Source organism: Stegodyphus dumicola, chromosome 6 (genome assembly GCF_044657685.1).
Source record: "Stegodyphus dumicola isolate Sdum_Otavi_A_Nest chromosome 6, ASM4465768v1".
In the NCBI taxonomy this organism is placed as follows: domain Eukaryota; kingdom Metazoa; phylum Arthropoda; class Arachnida; order Araneae; family Eresidae; genus Stegodyphus; species Stegodyphus dumicola.
The window spans coordinates 223,599,831-223,622,854 of record NC_140773.1 but is presented as its reverse complement, the minus strand read 5'-3'; the positions used below and the strand labels follow the sequence as shown (position 1 = coordinate 223,622,854).

At 32.9% G+C, this 23,024-nt stretch overlaps 1 protein-coding gene across 10 annotated transcripts in view; it reads right to left on the bottom strand.

The window, feature by feature from the left end:
* Positions 1 to 23,024, bottom strand: part of LOC118181277 (meiosis inhibitor protein 1-like) — a 223,644-nt gene that overhangs the window by 78,354 nt on the left and 122,266 nt on the right. For all 10 annotated transcript variants that reach the window (XR_015041844.1, XR_015041845.1, XR_015041843.1 and 7 more), the window contains exons 10-12: positions 15,852 to 15,986; positions 13,423 to 13,623; positions 3,362 to 3,530 (exon numbers count right to left, since the gene is read on the bottom strand). Coding sequence is in view for 7 of the 10 variants with exons in the window: in XM_085819592.1 (XP_085675718.1) it covers positions 3,362 to 3,530; positions 13,423 to 13,623; positions 15,852 to 15,986 (505 nt within the window). In the remaining 3 variants the exon portion in view is untranslated. The remainder of the gene's footprint in view (positions 1 to 3,361; positions 3,531 to 13,422; positions 13,624 to 15,851; positions 15,987 to 23,024) is intronic.

Below are 23,024 nucleotides of genomic sequence, written 5' to 3'. Positions count from 1 at the left end.
ATACTATATGTGAAACATCCAAGAAGACGAGCTAAAACTCTCCTCTCCTATTACAGCTCAGAGCGATACTACACACGAGCAGAATTCGTAGTCCGATATTGGTATCTGTGAAAACAAGGTTGTAGTTGTAAAAAAAATGCCTAATATTTCGAAAACTGTCGATATATTTTAAACTAGTGAAATTGTTATTCACATTGTATTTGCATATCATACTTTAGGGTTCAAAATATTTTTCAGAATTATTATATACTCATAATTAATAAACTCATGATAATGAATAAGAATAATTTTAAAGAACATAAAAAATCTGTTGATAATACTTCGGTTTGGTTTCATTATTTATATGTTGAAAAGAATATGGTGGCACAATGTAAAAAATTTTCAAGAGTTATTAAAGTGAATGGAAGAAATACAAGCGGACTCGGTTTGGTTTCGGAACTTCGGTTTGGTTTTGTATGATACACATTTAAAAACAAAACACGAAATACAAATCTGTTAAAGAGGAAAGAATATAATTCCGATGAAGATACAAATTTAAGCACAGTGGAATGTGTGAAATTTAAGCATCGAAAAATGTGTGGAAGTGCTTGAATCTAAACTAGGGAAACATGGATTATCCCTGAAAGAAGATATTGTATCCATAACGACTGATGGAGCAACGGTTATGAAAAAAGTTGGAAATTGATTGGTGCAAATCAGCAATTGTGTTATGCTCATGGAATTCAATTAGAAGTAATATATGTATTATACCCAAAAAATAAAGAACAGAAGAACCCAAATACTGTGGATATAGAAACTTCTGGTTCCGAGTGATACTACATTGAAGAGAATGACAATGTAATTGTTGAAGATATTGCTAATGAGTATGAAATATTAACTCAGAATTGCTTCCTATAATTAATAAAGTTTGAAAAATTGTTAAGATATTTAAACATTCCCCTACAAAAAATGCTTTATTACAAAAATATATACTAATTGAAAATAAAACAGAACATATGTTAATATTAGACTCTAACACACGTTGAAACAGTTTACTCCTAATGATAGAACGAATTTTTAAACTGAAAAATCCAATACAAAAAGCAATAATCGACTTGAACATGCAAATTAATTTTTCTAGTTGTGAATTCGACTTAATATCCAAAACTGAATCAGCTCTACTTCCAATAAAACTGGCTATGGAGGCATTATGTCGGAAAGATTCTAATTTATTAACAGCTAATGCAGCAATAAATTTCATGTTGTAGTCACTGAAAGAACAGCACACATCACTATCGGAAGAATTATATATTAAATTGAAAAATCGAGCAGAAGAAAGGCATACCGAAATAGAAAATGTATTTACATAATTATAATAATTTTAAAAATGAAAAGAAAAAGAAGAAGAGAGACTAACCGAATCGAATTGGATCAAGTTTATATTAAATTTTCTTAACATTTTTTATCCACAAACCTATCTACATTCAAAAGAATTCGGCACAGTTATCGAAGATGATGATGACAGTAATGTCGATATCGATAGTGAAAAGTGAATTTCTCTTGAACAAAAATTAGAATTAGCGATAACTAAAAAAATTTCAACAAACCAAAATACAATACAGAAATCAGTTATATCCAAAATTATCCGACGAGAAATCGATTTATTTGAAGATGAGAGATTTAGAGGTAAATATTTGAAAAAAGTATTGTGTGTGTGTATTTAATTATGGCAAAGCTCACTAGGGCTATCTGCCTAAGGGGAGGGAAGCCTTCGTGGAGGACTTTCTAAAGGAAACTGGCTCGTATACACGTTACACATGGGGAAAACCACGAAAACACCCATGCAGCCAGCCCGTTCGCGGGATTCGAACCTCGGACCGAACTACCAGTGTTCAGCGACTTTACCGCTCGGCCGCTTGTGGGCTTGAAAAAAGTATATCGGGCATTGCTAACAGTACCATCAACTAGTAGCGTAGATGCTGAAAGAGTGTTTTCGACAGCTGGTAACGTAAATTTGCACAAAATTATTTTCCAGGCTTAATGACAGTACAATTGATGCATTATGTTTTTTAAGATCACATTTAAAACTTTTGTAATAGTACCACATTCTGAATAGTGATATTTACACTATTTTTTATTTAAATACCTAGATGTTCCTTTTTTTTTTTTTTTACTTTTTGTAATTCTTTATATACTCTGATAATTTATAAGTTACAAATAATTTTTTTTTATATTTACTTTCTCTAATAAATCTGGCAAATAAAACAAAGGAACATCTGTGTTTTCTTTCTTTCTCTTAAATTCCTACTACCGGTATTAAGATCTAAAAAATACCGAATACAGTTATTGAACTTTTGGTCCGATATTGCAATCCCTAGTCCTCGAAACATCTCGGAAAAACATCGTTAGACTATATTCGATAGCGGTCAAAATGGATAATTTATTTAAAATATGATACCCCAAAAATTTTCGTGATTATAATACTTCCTTTAGTTCGCACAATGAAGTCAAAATTATGATGACCTTTGTGCGCAATAAATATGGCGCGATTAAAATTACTTTTTTAATTGCGCAATAACATTTATGAAATTGCGCAATAATAATTTTTCCTTTGAATCTGAAGCAGTTCAAAATTTTTTAAGGCAAAGTTTTATTTCACATTCAATAAAACATTCTAAAATAATTCCTAGACATTTCTTCAGACATAGTTCTGAAACATCAATTTATGAAAATAAGATTCAAGATTTTTCTACGAGATTCATGTATAAAGCAGAATTAGTATTGAGTTTTTATTGGCAATCAAAATCACACTTTGAAATATTTTAATTTGGGCAGTGCAACATATTTCTCTTACAAAGCCGAGTTTTTTACTAAATTCGAGACAAATTCATATAATGGCGTTTTTCCGAGCGGCAGCACAATTTTTTTTATATCTCCGAGTATTCTGATGCTTTTGCAGAGTTGCAATGCAAAGCTTTCAGATCGCTGAGCTTCTTATAAAAAGGTCGTTAAATTCGTGTAAAAGATATGTATATTGAATTTTTTTTTTTTTTTTTTTTTTTTTTTTTTGAAAAAAGTGGACGTCAGCCTTTTCGAGGACCCAGAAAAGAATTGTAGAAAGTTTGGTGACGATAACTATAGTAGTGATTGAGTATATCGCGAACAAACAAACAAACATTCTTCTTTACATTATATTGGTGATTATGTCTTCGGTTATATAATAAAGTACTTGTATATGCATAAAGTGTTTTCCTTTCGAAGCTTAAAAATTAATTTCGATAAAAAATGATTTTCGAAAAAATATGTTTGATTATCAATTTTGAAAAGTAATAATGTGCTATTTAAACAGTGAAAACTTAATTACTTAAACATTTATACTTACCAGACAGTACGGTATAAATATTTCGTCTAAAGATGATAACGATATATTCATTAGCGGAACATAAATTCTCTTTTTGTAAGATTCTTGTTGTATTTCATCTACGTTTCCAGTACCAGGACATGAAAATGCATCTTCTGTGATAGTGTTTGAGCAATCATCTTTCGCAATTCTGAAAATAGAGAAAATGCTACTCTGTTATAAAGCACCTGTAGAAAAATAATGAGTTATATCAATGGCAGTGTGTATCTATATATTAGGTCTTATATGGTCCCGTCATTCAGTGGCCTAATAGCTAAAAGAGGCCGAACACTGGTATTTAACTTCAAATTTTATTTCTAAAGGTGAACAAAGCTGATTGCATGAGGTTTAATTGTTTCAGTTATGTGTAACGAAAATATAAACTAGTTTTCTTTAAAATCATTCTCTACGAAGACATCAGTCCCCATAAGCAAATATCTTTTAGTACCTTTAGTTTATCTTAACTTTCCCAATAAATAATTCCATCCATTTTTTATCCCCCCAAACAGACGGCGTGGAAGAATCTGGTCACGACATTTTCCCCGTCAATCCAGGATGAAGAAACTTTATACTTTCCAACAACTAAATAGGATGTTTTAAATTTCGCCTTTAAAGGTAGAATATTAGATTAACGAATTCACATTTTTGACCCCCAATAAAAAAAAATGCAGTTACAAAGGAATCAATAAACTTCACGAAACGAAAAGATAAATATTTTTAACACAGTCCGAAATATCCCATTTCATCTATCCCCATTAACGTTTTCATTGGACCGGGATATTACCGGAAAGACTCCAGCTGAATTATTTGATGACAGAAAGTCAATAACCTCCCCAGATAAACTGTTTCCTGTTCAAAATAAGTTCGCAGAAATTAAGATGGCAGACACCCAGAAATTAATTTGTAAGGATTATGTTAATTTTATTAACAGTTAAGTTTTAAGTTAAAGTTCCTTTCCTGTCAAATTCTAACTTCAACTTACTACTTCCGTCCAGAACGTAATTTTGGAATCATTCTGAATACTTAATGATGAGGAGCGGTATTTAAACCGCGAAGTTACTTGCAGAGTTAGAGAGAATCAGAGTTTCTGATTTACGCGCGTCTGCCTTTTGGCTACTCTCTCTCTCTCAAGCTGTTATTACACTCGGCCGTACTCAGGCCCTTGATAAGTTTGGTAGTCAAATAGAGTTAAGGGGCCAACTCGATTAGATTCTTGATAGCTTCGGCTATATTCTTTAGTAAATCTTAGTTATAGTTTAATTTTTAGTCTCTTAAGTTCAAGCCCAAGTGTCGGCTTTGATTGTACACTCCAAGGCGGAGTTTTGTTAAATTTTATTGGAATAATAAAGGGTTAGTTACCCTTCCATCTTGTTGTTTCTTGTTACACGAACTTAAGCGATTATTCGCTAACTAGTTCTTAAGATTCGTCACTTTCTTCAGTAAATGAGAAATACACTAGTGAAAATCTTACAAATTGACGAGACAGTAAAAAATTCGATATCACTAAAGCAAAGCAAAAATTTTATTATAACGAGAAAAAGCAGGAATTGGATCTTAATTATTCGACACCCAAATACTCCATTTTCGAAAAGGCTCTTCTTATTTAACGAAAAAGTACTCATTGTATCTAAACCACTTATCTGGGCGTAGTTCTTAACAGAAAGTTAACCTGAACGTATCATATTAAACACATCAAATGCAAAGCTGTGGCTGTTATTAGTAGTTTAACACCTTTCATGGGTAACTTTTGATAAGAAAAAGCACACTTATACGGCCATGATAAGAGCCATCCTCTCGTATGCCTCGCCGGCCTGGGCGGCCGCTAAGGATATTGCCAAGTTACTAATTACACAAAATAAATTTCTGAGAAAATTACCGATGCGCACTTCTGCGTCCGCAATGACACTTTACATAGAAATCTCAAGATTGAAAGTTTCGAAGAATACCTCCACAAAATAAATGAGAATTTCTTCTCTAGAGCCTTTAAATGTTATCATCTCAGCAACAACGTTTAGATAACAGTATTCTGGATGAGGATTGCACATTAAGACTCACCTCACCCGAGATTCCAACATTTCCACATAACACGCATTTCTCATGTCACCTGTAAAATTCAACATATAGCTCTGATTTAACACATTTTTACTGCATTTGTTTCATTCATCTTATATTTGTTTACCATTAATTATTGTTTACTGTGCATTTTCTCAACTCAACAGGTAATTCATGATACTTTTAATTAAGCTGTAGTTATGCTTTGCACGTTACGACTCGCCTTTACGTTATTATGTCTCCATTGACCCTATTGTTTTGCTTGGTCTTGAAAGCCTGTGGTGTTTTTTACCTCCCTTTTTTTCACATCCTTAGTCCTCCTACTTTCCACGTGTCAGACTGTTCTACGTTATATGCCTGTACGGCTAAATTGTTAATGAGCCGGATACGTCACGCTCTGCGTGATATTCGCAGAGATACAGGTGACAAGCAAGGAGTTTAAGGTGGGAGATAAAGTTTCGAAATTAAACATTCTCTTTAGCGCCCTAGAAGAGGAAGTGAGGAAGTTTTTCCATAAGATCGAAGACTCATTTTTGATTATATTAGGAAAAGTTAGAGTACTTAAAAGTGCCGAATGGGGAATGTTTTAAGGGTAATGTGGATTAGATAAAGCATTATTATCGAACGCGCTGATATGCCTCTTCTTAAAGACGTTTTGAAGGAATCACCCAAAGCGAGCAAATAAGGCCATAAGGAAATATGGCGGAATGACCATCAACTTCGGGAATTCAAGGTCCACAAACAAAAAGGAAGCAGGCGGGAAATAGTGAACGAGACAAGAAAAAACTAAGTGCGATGAAGAAAGTAAAGCTACGGGTAAAAGGGGGCCAGGACGACAAAAAGGAAATGTTTCAAAAGGAGAGGAAAGGTGCAAAGTTCCAGAAGATGCGGCAATCAACCGAGTAAACAGCAACGACTAGTGGAAAGTCAAAGCACGAGGAATCAGGCGCCGAGACAGTTTTGCAGTGACAAGAAAAAATACGGTTATCCAAGGCAGAGTTCACGCGTCAAGCGCCCGATAGAGGACGAGCCATCATAGCTGAGAAAGCTCCAGAATAAAAGGAGGTTTTCGACGGCACAGCAACAGTGAGCCCAGCCGATGAAGTCCCAGGAGAATCAAAGGACATATTCAGGGGCGGGTCCAGGAGCAAGGAAGTGGCCGGTGTCTCCAGAATTTCCCCAACATAAGAGGAAGTCCGCACAGATACGCGAAACAGCCCACAGAAGCAAAAGCTCAGGTCACTCGGAAAAATGTCAACAGCTTCTGAGAAGGTTAAGAGTTCAGCACACAGCGACCTACCCTTCCTGGAACGAGTTCGTGAAGAAGCGGATGCAGGACTACTACCGAAGCAAAAGATAAGACAGTTTTATTTTAAGAATTCAGTTTTAGTTTTTATGAACAGTTGCTGGTTTTGTGGAATTCTGCCTGAAGCAAGAGCTTTTCAGGCTGATATACAGCAAGAAGCTTGTAATGTTGCGCGGCCCCAACCTGCAAGCAACAATAGTGGTGACTACTATTAACTGAAAAGTACACAAAGTCTTGAGAAGGGTTTAAATCCCTTTTTATTCAACCTTAGAAATTACAGTTGCGTGCTCTTGACGCTCACAAATTACAGTTGCGTGCTCTTGACGCTCACAAACTACACCGACCCGGCGGTAAAATAAAAATAAGAAACTAAAAATGAATAATAACAAGTTACTACCTACGAGGCTCTCTAAACGTAACTAACCTAACTGCGTTCTAAGATACCGCTGATATTTCAGCAAACTTCTGAATATTAAGTTGAAAGATTCAACTATCTGCCGAGGCACGCACACAGGCCGAAACGCGTGGTTCTTCAATTTCTACCTAGCCACCTCCACGCTCGTGAAGCAAGAAAAGCACACTATCGAACTCGTTTCCCCTCTATTTAACTCAGTATTACTTCCGCTGACAATTTGAATACTTTGCGCGTTCTACTAAAATTTACATACTCTGGCATTGCCAATTCCATGGGAAAGTAAGGCTTGACAGGAAAGATAGTTTAAACTTAAAATAAATGTTAGTTAAAATAAATATAAACCCTACAAGCTCTTTAATTTAATTATGCATTTATTTGAATGATTTTAAATGCTTAGTGCTATAATACAGTGACTTTAGCCCAAGAGTCAGTTTAGAGAAAATTTTGGCGTATTTGTACATAAGATTTAAGCAACTTCTGTAACCTGAGATTTAAAAAGGCAAGCAGAGTAAATATTTTGAATATAAATTAATTGTAAATGTTTCGTGAACTATGCTTGCTGACAGTTGTATAGAAGTAAATGTATTCTGTTAAATTAATTGTAAAAGTTAAAATTGATGATTTTTGTCTGAGATTTAAGTACAGAATAACAAATGATAATAAATTAATTTAAAGTAAAAGGTAAATAGTGAAGTAGTTAGTAGTGAAGTTAGTAAGTAGTGAAGTAGTAGTAGTTAAAAGTTAGGTTCTCCAGCCAAAAAAAAAAAAAAAAAAAAAAAAAAAAAAAAAAAAAATTAAGCTTAGCACATCAGTCCTGAAAATTAAGGTGTTCGTTGACGTCTAGTGTGTCTTTTTAAGTGATTAACTTGTAGGACTTTAGTCAAATGGCAGTGCTGAAATATTTTGTACAAGTATACACGCTCTTACATACATTACAATGCTGGAGAGCACGAGTGAGAAATTAATTTTAGAGAAATTGCAAAATGCATGAAGATGATTAAGTTAAATTGGTAAGTATATGAAATGTTATGTTTGCCCAATATTTTTAATTCCAGCTGCCTGAAAAGAGATGAGTTGTAGATATTAAAACTAATTTTGTTGTCAAGAAGAATTGTCCAAGAGTAAATCGTCTGTAAAACTGTTTCGATTTATAAATTTCTTGCCTGTAAAAATTGGCTCAGGGTTTAGGGTTTCCTTTAGTTTGCATAATAAATTATTTTTAAGTTTGGTACCTCTCCTGAACCTCTCATTTTCTCCTCGCATTTCCTCGCCAGGATACAAATTTAAAAGTCAAGTGAAGGGAGTATATGAAGAGACGAATCTAAAAGTTTATTCAGAGGGTAATCTCGCTAACCAGTCACTATTTTGTCCTCGCTGTTGGTACGCTGAGTTGCTGATACGCCCTTATGGGGTATATCGCCGGTGGGTTGTTGAGTTAGCCTAGTTATCTTATTAAATTGTTAACCCAATACTACTATTTATCTTTGAATTTATTGTTAAATAAATTATTCCTAAGTTCCACCGCAAGGATGAAATGCGTATGAAGTTATTGTAAGTATGAAATGCGTGGATTTGTGTTAAGAGTTTTGACGATTAATAAAGGATTTATTTTATTTATTCAAGCCTGTGCGAGAAGTCGCTGGATTTCCTAGTAAGAACATTTTACTTTATGATAGCGAAGAGAACAAGATCTTACAAGGTTAGGTTTAGAACTTAAAATCCGAACAAGACTTTCATTGTGATTACTTAAATTCTGGTGGGGATATATGTAGCATTTATTATTTAAATTAACGAGTTATTTATAATTTGAGCCTTTACTAAAACTTCTCGTTTCCTTTCGTCACCACAAGTGTAAATGAGTTAGACAGTTTAAGCTGCGGGTTTCGGATTGTAAGACAGAGCATGTTTCTGCCTTTCTAGACCACATTTAGTTCTGACATCCCCGTTATTTATTCGGATTTGCGTTATTTCCTGCCGACATTTAAATTGTTACGCTGGTTAGAATCTAAGTCAGCTTAAATTTATATTTTAGTAGTCTTTGACTGTTTGCCTACGTTTTAATTTAAATCTGACTGTTATTTTAGTTACATCGCCACAAGTGGTAGTCGATCCTGCTAACACGTATTTCTCCCGCTTTCCTAGCGTGCCTTCGTAATGTAGTGAACAGCACACTGATCTGGTATTTCAGAGGTCCATGGTTCGATTCCCGGCGAAGACAGTTGCATATTTTTCATCTTTCCGGCCTCCTAAAAATTCCTAATGTCTCTGCAGTGGCTTCCGAACTAAAAGAGTGTTGGAACTAAAAGAGTGAAAAATACGGAATTTGATTCAAATTTTCTGAAGTTCATACCAGCGTCTTGAAGAATTTTAACTGCACTGCATCAGTTGATAATGAGAAAGATTCGTCAACGGAGTCTGCTCCATGGATAAGGTCATCAACATATAAGGACTTATTTAACCCATTAACCGCCAAAACTACAAGGAATGTTTCTTTTCTCATGAAAATAATAGCAAATATTAAATTAAGCATTTATAACATAAATTTACAAATTAAAAAAATGCTCTTACCTGTGGAAAAAGCGAGTGTTGCGTTAGCGCAGCTTCAGCGGAATAAGACTACGGATGTTTAGTGAGTAAGATTGTGGAGGCTGGCGCTGCGATCACCGAGGCAGCTCAGCTCAGCTAAGCGACCTAGGAGAGTTCTTGATAGAACTTTTAACATCTTTCCTAGGAAGCCAAAGCGGAGGTGTCTGCTTGACTAGGAATTCTTTCTAAAAATTTTTAAATTAACAAGCACTTCACGGGCCTAACCCGGCGACCCTTAACTATTTCTATATTTCCACATGCCCGCCGGACCTAATTCGGCCTCGTTTCTCGGTTTCATATCCGTGCTGCTATAGGTAACATGCTCCTCCACTTGCCAAGACCTCATCTTTTCATAAAACACGGTCCAGACAATCAATAGTCAGAATTATAATAGATTTAACGTTTCTATATTATTTTATCATTTAACTTAAACTATTTAATTATTCAACTTTAAATTAATATTCTAATCTTTAAAATCTAGCTCCCTCATATGCTACTCAAAACACTTTTACTATATGAATTTTTGTTCCAGCAACCTGCATATATACAAGCTTGCATATCTTCAGACATCATCTGCAATCAGGTAATTCAGTTTAATCCTGTCTCTATTTTTATTCCTTACCCTTTTTAATCCACCTCTTCGCTCCAACTTAAACCTTTTTTCCCCCCCTGCCTTTCCTTTAACTCTCTTGAAAAACTTCTCCGTCTTTTCTACAGTTAACTTTCTTCACGGTTCTTTCCGCTTCAAAAGTTGCTCCTATTCTTCCCTCGCCACGGGCGGTAGAACTTTTTCGCCTCTAGAACTCTTTCCCCCCCTTCTTTTCGTTCCACCTTTCCTTGCTCCGAGCTTTAGTCGCAAGACTCTCTCCCCCCCCCAGCCCATCCCCAAGGCATTAGCAATTACTGCGGTTTTCCGTATTACCTAATATACCTTTCCCAAGCCCTGGAAAATTATGTTTCCCGGCTGATTGTCTTCCAATCTTTTTGATTCCATTAATGCAATGCATTCAGGAATTCGCCTTCAATCATCACCTCTCTCTCTTTCAACCTAGTAAAACAGGTTGAAAGCAGAAAGAATTTTTTCGTCCTTAGTGTGGACTTCTAACTCACTTCCTTCCCCGTAAACCCTTAATGGTTTCCTTCATTACCCTTTAGCCAGTGCCTTTTCTTAATTACTTCAGTTTTCTTAACGAAGTTGTGGAGGTAATTGCATTAAGTTGCAAAGGTACTCCGGAAAATATCGCCTTTCTCCTCACCCAGGATTTGGCGACTATGTCCCCTAAAAACCCTAGTCGCCCTTTAAAAAGGGGAGTATATAAAGTATTTCTCCCGCTTTCCTAGCGTGCCTTCGTGGTGTAGTGGTCAGCACACTGAGCCGGTATTTCAGAGGTCCGTGGTTCGATTCCCGGCGAAGGCGATTGCATATTTTTCATCTCTCCGGCTTTTCCAATAAACCAAATGTTTCTACACATGAAAAGTGCATTTATGTTCAAATTTTGTATTTAAATACAAAGGTTATTTTAAAACTATTCCAAGACTTTTTAGTTAACTTCAGACACAGTGATAATTCGCTTTATGTCTATAAAACTGGTTTAGGCTCTCACAGGCAAGCCAAACTCTATACTTAACTAATATCAGCAAAGTCGAATTTCGATAAACAGATCCATTTTTCGAAATTTCCTTCGTTATTTAACTTTTAGAAACTTGCTTTTCAAGGAGCTTCAAAGAGGCCTCATTAAACATTTATAACGTAAGTGCATGGTAACTTTCGAGTTATCTTTAATGATTTCATGCTTAATAAAGGTTTTAAAGAAACGTTAATAACTCCAGCACGGGGAACTTATCTAAAAACACAGTGCTTATCAGGATTGCTCGTAAGGGCCAGGCCATGTGTTTTGAGGTGGGACGATAAAATAGTTTCATGTGATCATATTTAGCAGGCAGTGAGTAGAGCTACGCAATAGAAAACAATAGTGAGATATCTAACATACTAAAAGACGGTGTAATCCAAACATCAGTAGAACACTTAAAATTTGAACTTAAAAAATAACTTAAAAACCATTTTCGCGAATTTAAATTATACGGTATACCATTTGATTTGAGAATAGACAAAAATTAAGCTGCTTTTTAAAATAAATTTTATTATATAAATATTTCAGCTACAACCAAGCCCAGGAGACTGTTATTAAGAAAGAAAGATATTATGCGCTTGACCCCTATATTAAGAGCTGCAAGGAGAAGGGATAATAAAGTATATGACATCATGTCATTGACAGTATGAGTTAGTGTTGGTAAAATGTTATTACTTTAACAAAGAAACAACAGTAATTGCAGCTTTCCCAGCTGACGACCTTGCAAGGTCGGGAAAAAAATCATAAATAAAATATAGCTGATTCTTTCAAAGAACTCTGCAATTGTTGAAAAATTGGACATAAATGGTATTATAGCATGTTAGCAACAAACTTTCCCGAAATTTGAGCTGCCATTCCAGCATTAAAGACTAGCTAAAAAAATTCAGTGTCTTCATAAATAGCATTTGAAATATCTTCGTAAATTTATTGCTTCCGATTCTGAACTTATTGTTCGAGCTGTAGTAAATCAAGCGCCATCTAGTGACTGTAACTGAACGAACTAAAATGGATATAACGAATTTGTACTGGGAGCTGAAAACTATATGTTTTTTTTTGCATTTTTGTGTTGATTGCTTAATTGTGCAATGCAAATTCACCGAACAGCATTACTTGAGAGGTTTATAGGCGTTTAGGTCAACATATATTTAACCACAAGTACTGCATTAGATGTTGGTTAAAAAGGAAAAATTAGTAGAGGAAGAACTATTTTCGAAATTGCCCAGCGAATGAAGTTGACGCAAGAAAATTTTATTGCATAGTAAAATTAGCAAAGATAACCAATTAAATAAATTTTGCAGAATGGGAAGAATATGTCTTTTCCTTTTCTTCTTCTTTTTTATATGCATTTAATCAATAACGTTTTTAATATTAAAAAATTTCCTATTAAGTTTCTTTTGTGAAGCATTTTTTGTGGAATGTTTTTTTTTCGTTAAAACAAGTAGTTTATTGAAACGTCATATTTTACAATACATAAGCATTTAATTGTATTTAAATTGCCAATAATTTACAATTCGTTTAAAATTTCGTGTTCAGTTTACAGAAGTGTTCATCAGTCAGCTGGAACGTATACTAGAAAACAGTTTTTACAAGCAACTTATGAAATTATTAACTTCCTAAGCAGTGTACAAGACTGGATCAATTGAGTTAGCCTTAATGATGTAATGTAAGTTTTTAAGTATTAACAATTCAATTAGGAAAATAAGAAAAGTATTACTTTTGGTACGATTTACATCTCAAAGCGCAAAAATATAGACATACCATGTTTGACTATTTACAAGTATCAAATTAGAAAATTGTACAAAAATTATTATAGCTAAGACTTTTCTCAGTTAAGTAAAAATGTAAATAGAAAGATAAAAGTATATTTAAGAAATTATTATCTATATAGAATCTTATGCAGAGGAAATTTGCATAAGATTCATATAATACAAGTAAAAGTTTCAGATAAAATTACGAAAAGCTTTAACTAATAATTACACAGCTCTATTTAAAAAAAAAAGATTTGTATCAATGTAAAAGGTTTAATAGAAGAAGAAGGGATTTTTATTATTACCTAAGGCTGTAATAAATAATATCCAAACCAGACATTAATATTTTCATATCTGTAGGCAAATTATTAATATTATCAATATGTTTTCTGGAATATGTGTCAGAATGCGAAGTAGGAGAAAAAAATGCTGACATATCTTTCAGGCATGAATGCACCACATGAAGAATAGAAGATAAAGGAAAAGGCGTCGGCAGGTTCCTTTTCCTGTAATCAATCGATATAAAACTAAATTAGTAATCATAGACTCTTAAAAAGTAAAATATTTTCTCAACTAAATATTGGCTATTCGGAAAGTAGTTTTTTCCCAACAGAGGGCTTAATTATACTTTTTCACAGACACAGCATAGTCATTAATATTTTGACAGCTGATATAGCAAGGCTTGTTTGTAAAAACGTTTGATTCATTCTACGCAGTAGTTTCTGGTTGATGCCCTTTCAAATATGGAAAAAGAAAAATCAGCATTTTCGGCATATTTTACTTTTTTCTCTATCGGAAAGGTAAAAATGCTGTTCAAACAAGATAAAATTTATCTAACGTGTATAGAGAAGATGTATTGACAGAACCTCCAGTGTCCAAACTGGTTTGCAAAATTTCGTTCCGGCAGTTTTGATCTTGAAGATGCACCACGTTCTGGAAGGTCAACTGAAGCTGATGGAGATCTTAAGAATATGAGGAACCCATATGTCTAACTCTGAGATTAAACCCAGTCTTTTCAAATGACAACGAACAGTCGAATTCGATAAATTTAATATCTCAGCGATCTCACAAGTTTTCATTTGCCGATTTGCATCAATTAATGCCTTGTGTCTTCATTAGCTTGAACTGGCTTTCCAGAACGTGGTGCATCTTCAAGATCAAAATTGGTGGATTGAAATTTTGCAAACCGGTTTTGGTACTGGCGTTCTGTCAATACATCTTCTCCTTACATACGTCGGATTTTTTTTTCTTATTTTAACAATATTTTTACCTTTCCGAATGTAAAAAAGTAAAATATGCCATAAAATGCTGGTTTTCATTTTCCACATCTGAAAGAACACCGACGAAAACCTGCTGCGTAGAATCAATCGAACTTTTTCACAAACAAACCTTCATGTATCAGCTGTCAAAATATATAATGATTATGCTGCTTAAGTGTGATATTGGCTGTGAAAAAATACAGTTAAGCTCTCTTTCAGGAAAAAAAAAAAAAAAAAAAACCAAATTTACTTTCCGAACAACCCAATTAGATGAAAAAAATCCAAACAATGAGAAAAAAATTAAATTTTTTTATTTTGAACTTAACTAATTGACTAATATTTTAAATGCTGCACTTTTTTTTTTCTGTTCATCTTTCCAGATTCAATTAATGCGTTCCAGAAGTATCCAGATTAAACGATTATAAAAGACAAATGCAACGCGCTTGTGAAATGTAATACTTAAAACAGTTTTGCAGCTATGGATTGCTCTGTTTTGTGAATCCCTAGTTATCTGACATTTGAACGAGTAAATAAAACTACCTTTATGAAATTTCCTATCTTGACACTTTACAGCTTCATATCTAGAGAATTCAAAAATTTTGCTTTAATTTTACCGTCCAAAACAGTGGTAGGAAATAAAAATATTTTGTTAAACTTATGGATTGCTAACTTTTTTCCAATATAATTACTCGATTAATTAAATTAGTCGTTCTGTGCAAAATTTAAAGGTTCTTTGTCTTGCTGCAAGTTCCATAAATATCTCAGCTGCCACAATTTTTAATAATATATAATTTTAATAATAATATAACCATTAGATACCGAAAACGTCTTATCTGGATTTAATCTGCGTAGTTAATTACATAACTTAAGTTGTGTAGTAACAAAAATTCGACTGAAAAAGTTGTCTAGATTGACAAAAGTAAACACGTAATATTAATCATAATTGTAAACAGATTCTTTTACATAAAAACTGTCATATTAATATTTAAAAATCAATATATTTTCAAATGATATAAATACGAGTCTTTAGAATTCGGCAAAAACTATCTTGATGAACAAAAGAGTTTTATTATCCGCTTTAGTTATCTGAATAATTTCCTAACAATAGTTTTGAATTATTTTTTAAGGTTCAATATGTTATTATTATGTGCAAGCATTTCAGGCATAAATATTTACTTTTGTGCCCTAAACTTAGAATTTATTTCCAATTTTAGCACAAAGCAATTTAGTATGAAAAGTTAGAATACCAAAACGAAAAAATATATGGAAATTTAGAATAACATTAAATGCAAAATCTATAGATCCTTTTTAAAATAACAGAGAAAAAATGTTTATATCCATTTACAGAAATATTAATGAAAATTTATTCAAGATATTTTTATTTAATCTTATATAATTTAAAATTTAAAAAGTTAGCTGAAAAATTGTAATCTCACCAAAGTTAGAGTAATAAAAGGCTACTAAATGAAGCTTACATAAGCAAAACTATAAAAAATCTGCCAGCAGCAAGAAGCACAGTAGTACTGCGTACTTTAAACGCTTTTTCAACCAGTTTAATAGATTGCTGGAAAAGGGAGCATCGAATTGAACCAGAAGAAAGACACTGGTCACTGTGGAAAAGAAATGGTAAAAATAAGTGTAAAGTAAACAATAACTAAAACATAATATGCTTTCGTTAAAGGTAATTGCTTTTTAATATTAAGTAATGAATTCCTTAAGGGGTGTTGGAAGCCAAAAATCTTTCAAAAATGGTGATTTGGGATTTTTGCATTTTAAAAATTCTCTACACTTTTAGCTTTGTAAAAATACACACTTTAATCTCTATGAAAATTAGAAATGTAAAAAAAAAATCTTGTTTTAATTTATCATCGAACGCTTTGATCAATGAAGATTTTTACATGAAAATGCGTTTTTCTCCGAATAAAATAATTATCACTTTTTTTTTTTTTTTTTTTTTTGAGAAAAGTACTAAATTTTACTATGCCTAATAGAATATTCTATAAATTACTCTAAAATTCAAAATATTTCAAAATCTCCATTCAGCATAATTAAATAGGTGTGCTTTAATTATACAAAAATTTTCTAACGTGTATCTACAGCAGATCTTGAGAAAAGGTATAGGGAAAATGCCAATGTCCAGTATAGGGAGTTCCGACTCTCCTAAGTTATTATATTGTTACGAAATGTCCAGCACGGTATGACAGCTTCCCTGCGAAGCGGCTTTAGGCTTGCCAGATTTGGCGTGAAATCGGCCATTTGGCGACAAAAATGGCGATATGCTAGACGCAGCGAGAACATTCTAGAACGAATTCTTACAAGTTTGGTCCAGAATGTTTTCAAAGGCAGGCCAAAAGTTATATAAACCCTCCCTTGCACGCGGAGTAGCAGTGTATCGTGAGTTTTATCGTGAAGAGTATCTTGAGTGTGTTAAGCTCCAACGATCGACCGAGTCGGGAGCTGTATCTTAGTGTTTTGGCGTGGAGCTGTCTTCACCGTTGTAGCCTGATAGCTGTGCTGCTGATTGTTCAGCGTGTTATTTAGCTGATTTTTTTCAGCATGTATTTTTCAGCTTGTTTATCAGCGTAGCTTTTCGAGGACTGTAACGCGTCTTTGGAACTGTCACACTGACGAATAAATTGTATTTTGATTCTTCATCAAGAGTTGTCGTCAATTACTCTAAGTGATTAAATATTCATCATAATCGAAATGATTGTAAATCGTCATTATTGAATTTTAACCTCTCTTTAAAGTATCTTATGTTCCCCAAAAAACTTTGTGGAGTTATAGATGATAGCCATTGATGTAAACTTAACATAACAAAATAAGAGTTTCAAGCTTAAAATCTGATTTTTGCGCCCTGTTTCATTCTGAAATCCCGACAAGGTACCAATTGTTCTATCTGCTTTGGTTCGCATTTGTGACTAACTATTTATCCTAAGGGACTATTTATCCTAACTATTTATCCTAGGGCAATAATGCTGAATTAAATGTCATACTTTATATTTTAAGAAAACTGACAGTTTTAAAAGGGGGGATGTTTGTTTCTCCCATTTTCAAAAGAGGGGAATTTCTTTCAGAACATTGTAATATTTTAAGTTCTTCGTTCTGTCATTTTTTTTTTTTTTTCATTTTTAAACATCCAGAAATTTACAAATTAATGTAATAAAAGAAAAGAGGAGTCAAACAGTGCATTAGCTACAGCAGACGGTAGTTGATTCACTGCTGTTTTCCTATCATTCGCGCGATTACCAGTTGCTCTTATATAATGGATTAAAATTGATACCTTGTAGCGACATTAGTTATTGTTTGGAAGCAGAAGAGATGAAAAATGAGCATCGCCTTCGCAAGGACTCGAACCACGGGCCTCTCGAATACGCGCCAAGCGTGTTGACCACTACACTACGAAGACATGCTAAGAAGCCGGAAGAAATAACTTAAATAAATATGAGTGAAAGTTCTCCAATTTTTCAGTAAGATTTAGTTGTTGTTGAGAAACTTAGTTGGGAATCTTCCTAGAATCGACATTTCAGAGTATTATTAGTTATTGAATAGCTACTTCTTGTTTATGGATTAGAAATTAAGCTATTGATTATTTTTGACTTGCTGCATGAGCTTATATTGTACTTAAAGAAACTATGTTTATATTTGGAATTATCTGTGTTATTTTTATTTAACACTAATTTTTATTCCGTGTTATCATTAATTATAGTAATTAAAATAGTTATTAGAATTGGTTTAGTTTTAAATTTTCTTCTTTTAAATTAAAGCATTAGTACTGACTATTTGCACGCCCAAGTGGGGCCATCTGTGAATATATATGAGTTAAAATAAAAGAGTATTTTAACCCTTCTTCTGTTGTTCAAGACCCAGTAGAACTTAGCGAAGAGTCGCTTCGCAGTTCTAGTAAGTTCTAACAATAAAATAATTTAGCTAGAATAATATAGTGTGGTGTTACATATGGCTCTATTGGAAAGATCAATCCAAACATATAAAACAGCTCAAGTATCACACAAGAACAATGATATATAATAAAAAAATCTGATGTGTACACGACATGACTTCCTTGCACGGAATATTAAATTATACGCATTTTTTCTTGCATTTCATTTAAACTTATTGGATGAATTAAATCTACATCGTCAATAGCGCATAAACCACAATAGAATAAATGCACACGAAAATTCACTATATTTGTTTACCATAGCGACACTCTGGAGCTAGGTTCACTTAACAGTGTTACATTTCGTAAATATTATAACTCAAAATGCATATAAATTTATATCATTTGAAGAATTATCCAATCGTTGCCAGATGTTCCATTCAAACACTATAATAAATCTAAAACGAAGTATAAAGAAATTAAGCAAACAAAACAAAAAAGGAACAGTTTTTTCACGACGATTCAGTATTTATCATTCAATTAATTCAGTTCTCACTTTCCGACAAGGCAAAAATACATAAAAACTCAAAATATCTATATTAAAAATTACGAAGTAAATCTGAAACACTTATTTCCTCGAATAAATTCCAGAATGATTTAATTCGCAATAATAAAAGAAGACGTTATCTTTGTTGTTGCGAAGCTTAGTTTCTCTAGATTGGCAACAAATCCTCTATTTTGCCAAGTTTAAAATGTAAAAAACATGTCTGCCATCGCAAAATTCATTAGGCTTAGGTTAACTTAAACCAGTTTTAAATTGTTGATAACTCCACAAATATTGCATGAAGATTTACTAAAGACATAAAAACCTTAACCGGAAGATAAGAACAACATAATTCAATCATTTTTAAAGCAAAAAATGCACAATTTACAAACATATAAGAATAAAGAAACTGAGCTCACTGAGCCGAGTAACAGAGTGGATATATACTATATACATACATTTATATACTTTTTTTGCGGCCGATTGCAACCAAAATACGAGGTGCACATCTACGTGTTATATAATAGCAGTCCTACATACAAAATTTCAACGTTCTGAGGCTACTCGTTTTTGAGTTATGCGAGCTACGTACGTACGCACAGACACCACGAAAAATTCTGTTCAGAATTCATTTTAAATCAGTTTTATATTTTTTTTTTTGGGGGGGGGGAAAGAGTCCTTTATTCTGTCCTTACTTGCGGATTGCACGCAAAAACATTATTAAATTGCATTGGATTGTGGTAAAAATCGATATTTTCTTTGAAATATGATACCCGAAATTTTTCGCGATTACAATACTTCCTTTTTTTTTCGTACAAGGAAGTAAAAAGAACAAACATTTAAAAAAAAAAAAAGAATCAGAATAAGTGAACATGACAACAAAAGTAAAAGTTACAAATTCAAACAACAAAGAAAAGAACATAAGAGATGTAGTCTTTACAAGGAGTTCATGAAAGCTCTGGCATTTCCGTATAGTTTACTTATCTCACTCTTTATTTGAGACTCTTTATCTAGTTCCGGGCATATAAGAAGATACTCTGCATTTATGATACCCGAATTGAAAATTTGGCACATACTAGATGGAATATATCAATTTTATTAAAATGATATGCCATGCAATCGTGGCCTGTTTTGCAGTCTGAAGTTTGTCACAGGCTCTTTACGTGTTTTTTTAAAAAACCTTTTACGTGTTTCCTGAATGTTAGCCCAGGATTTGCCTGTTGATTTTACTGTCTGGTCAGATTTAAGAGTATCCATTAATTTCTCAAAAATATGCCTTTTAAGTGACTCTGGAGGAAGTGTTTTGCCATCTTGTAGCTCAAGTGTTCCTCTCTTGGCTATAGTCTGCCGTTTCATTACAGTCGATACCTACATGTGAAGGAATCTATTGAGAAACGACTGTTTTGTTGTATTTATAAAGAAAGTTCAAGGTTTGTCTTATTTCTGAGATAATCTGGGTATCTGTGTCATGATTTATAACTACAGCCTGGATGGTTGCTTTGTTCGTCAATCGAATGGTTAAAGCGCTTTTTTACAGTTATATATATATATATAGAGAGAGAGAGAGAGAGAGAAAGAGATGAAACTATAAAAAATACAGATAGATATATATATATTTTATATATAGCTTCAATTTATCTTGTACTATCGAAGCATTTGTCTGACTCGTGGCTTGGCACATTGCTTATTTTCAGAAATGTTATTATTTGACGTTCCGCAAGATCTCTTAATTTATTTTTCAAATTAAAAAACAGTATATTGACTAAACTGAGCAATTTAAAATCAATATGAATTATTTTTGATAATTTAAAGCTTTATTTGATTTTATTTATTACTATTTTTTTTTTTTGTATTCTTCCTAACTGATGTGATACATATAACATGTAATTAAAGTATTTATGATATACCTAATTAATTATTTCTAAAATAAGCATCTTTATTAAGCACTGTAATTAAGGAAAGAATTTACTGACATCATATATTAGTGGAAAGCAGAGATATTATTACTTTTCTATTATGCTTTATTTTCTTATAATTTTTTACTTAATATTCATTTAAATTCATTCACTAAGAAATTTATGTATGTACAGAGAAAACAATATTACACGCTGAGAAAAACAAAGGGTCGCTGGGGAGAAATTTTCGGGGACAGGAGAGGACGGCGAAAGGGTTAATGCGGTCTCTAGGTTCCTATACTTATAATTGAGAACGTTTTACCCTCCTCACGCAAAAATAAAATTAGCAGTTTGACACCTGTATGACAAAAACTGAGATATTTAATTTCAAAATTTGCAATTTTTAATGTCATTTTTAATTTGCTTTGAGGGATAATATTTCGAGGAAATAAGTTTAAATGAAGAGCAACAAAAATGTGCATAACTTAATATGCCGTACAAAGAAGACATATGGTGTCCGCATCAGAATGTTTTTACTAAATTATCTTTAAAGCAAGTTTTTCTTAACCATGAACATGATCAGCATTGCAAAAGACTGATTGTTAAGCTAAACCTAATACGAATACTTATGTAAATTGCTTAGATAGTTTGAGATTAAGCCTTGTAAGATTATTTTTCAGCAGTTGTTTCATGAAATTCTTACTTGAATTCGAATTTTCAAAATTAAGTTCCCAGCATTTCAAACTTGTTTGACTTGTCTGCACTATAAATTTATGACTTTCAGAGAATTATTTTACAATAACCAATAAATCTCGATCTAAGATTGTAGTTGTTTTCAGTTTCCAACAGATTTTGTCGAAATAAAATACTTTTATTATTTTTTTTTTTATTTACAGCCTTCGGGAAAGCAATCCTTTGTATTCCTGTCAGTACGCCAATATGAAGAACACATCTTCGATTTTGATATATGATCACTATTTTTCTTCATATTTTGATGTAGAAATGCTGGAAATTTCTTAAATTTTCATAACGTTATGTTGATACGAATGAAAGCGCTTAGAAATCTTGAACTAATAAATTTAGTTTGTGCTTTGTAGCTAGAGTTTTCTTTTATTTTGCCCTTAGAAAATTACTGCCCGAGGGATTGTTCAACTGAGTGATTTCAAAAATAAATTTTAACAGCTTCGACGCCCTTATAAATACTGTTGCCTGGATTAATCCCTGAAGTTTTCAGCACTTCGCTGCAAGAGCAAAATAAACCACATGCAGTCGAAATCGGCTTATAACAACCCCCCCCCCCCCGGAAAAAAGGACGAGCATGTCCGCTCCGGCCGATTTGCTATACATTTAACGTTATTTTATACCGTTATAGCGAACTTCTGAAGATATTAAAATAGGATATAACAAATTATATATATATATATATATATATATATATATATATCTTCGACTGAAACCTTTTTGTAATTTTCGTATTTTTCAGAATTTCTGCAATTTTAACGAAATGATTACTAACTCTAAAAATCATCCACATTTAGGATGTCAGAATGCACATTGCATCCGTAAAGGAAAGCACCTTTACATTGCTTTTCTTTTATGTTCAATACCACTTTTCTCTCTTTTCTAAAAGCGAAACAGATAGATTCCCAATCTAGGAACGGATCTAGTATGGGAACCCAATCTAGGAGAATGAGGACACAATAAGCAAACCTTAGGACACTATATGGCTTTCTTTGCATATGGTGTGCGTGACCATTAAAACAAAAACCATAAGTGAATTCTAAGATTCCTTTCAAATTCTTTGACTAAGTCGTCAGACCCGAGCTCCATTCAAAATTGATACTATGATGGAATTTTGAAATTTTTCGTTTTTTGCAAAAAGATGAAGTATGTTTTATTAAAAATTTTTACTCTATCATATTATAATTCCATCATACTATAACTATAGCAATTTAATTTAAAGAAAATCACATGTTTCTTTTTCCCCTTTTAGAGATCATTCTCCGCGCTTTTCCATCCCTTTAAGGAGCTATGAAACTCGGTTTTTAATGAAGTAAGCAGAACGTTCGGCAATGCATTTCAGAAAAGATCGTTTAGTAAATGGCATTATACCAAATCTCTCGAAGCTATGTAAAGTAGTTTTCTTAACAGGCAACAGTTTGGTTTTGCTAACTAATAAAATCAAATAACAATGTGAAATCTTGAAATTAATTTTTGCCACCTTTCCATAGAGGTAATTTTCTTGAAATGCTGTATCTATGCTATTTGCGATGACAATTAAATATTACAAGAGTGTTTTTCAAACACAGAAGTAATTTGTTTTTATTTA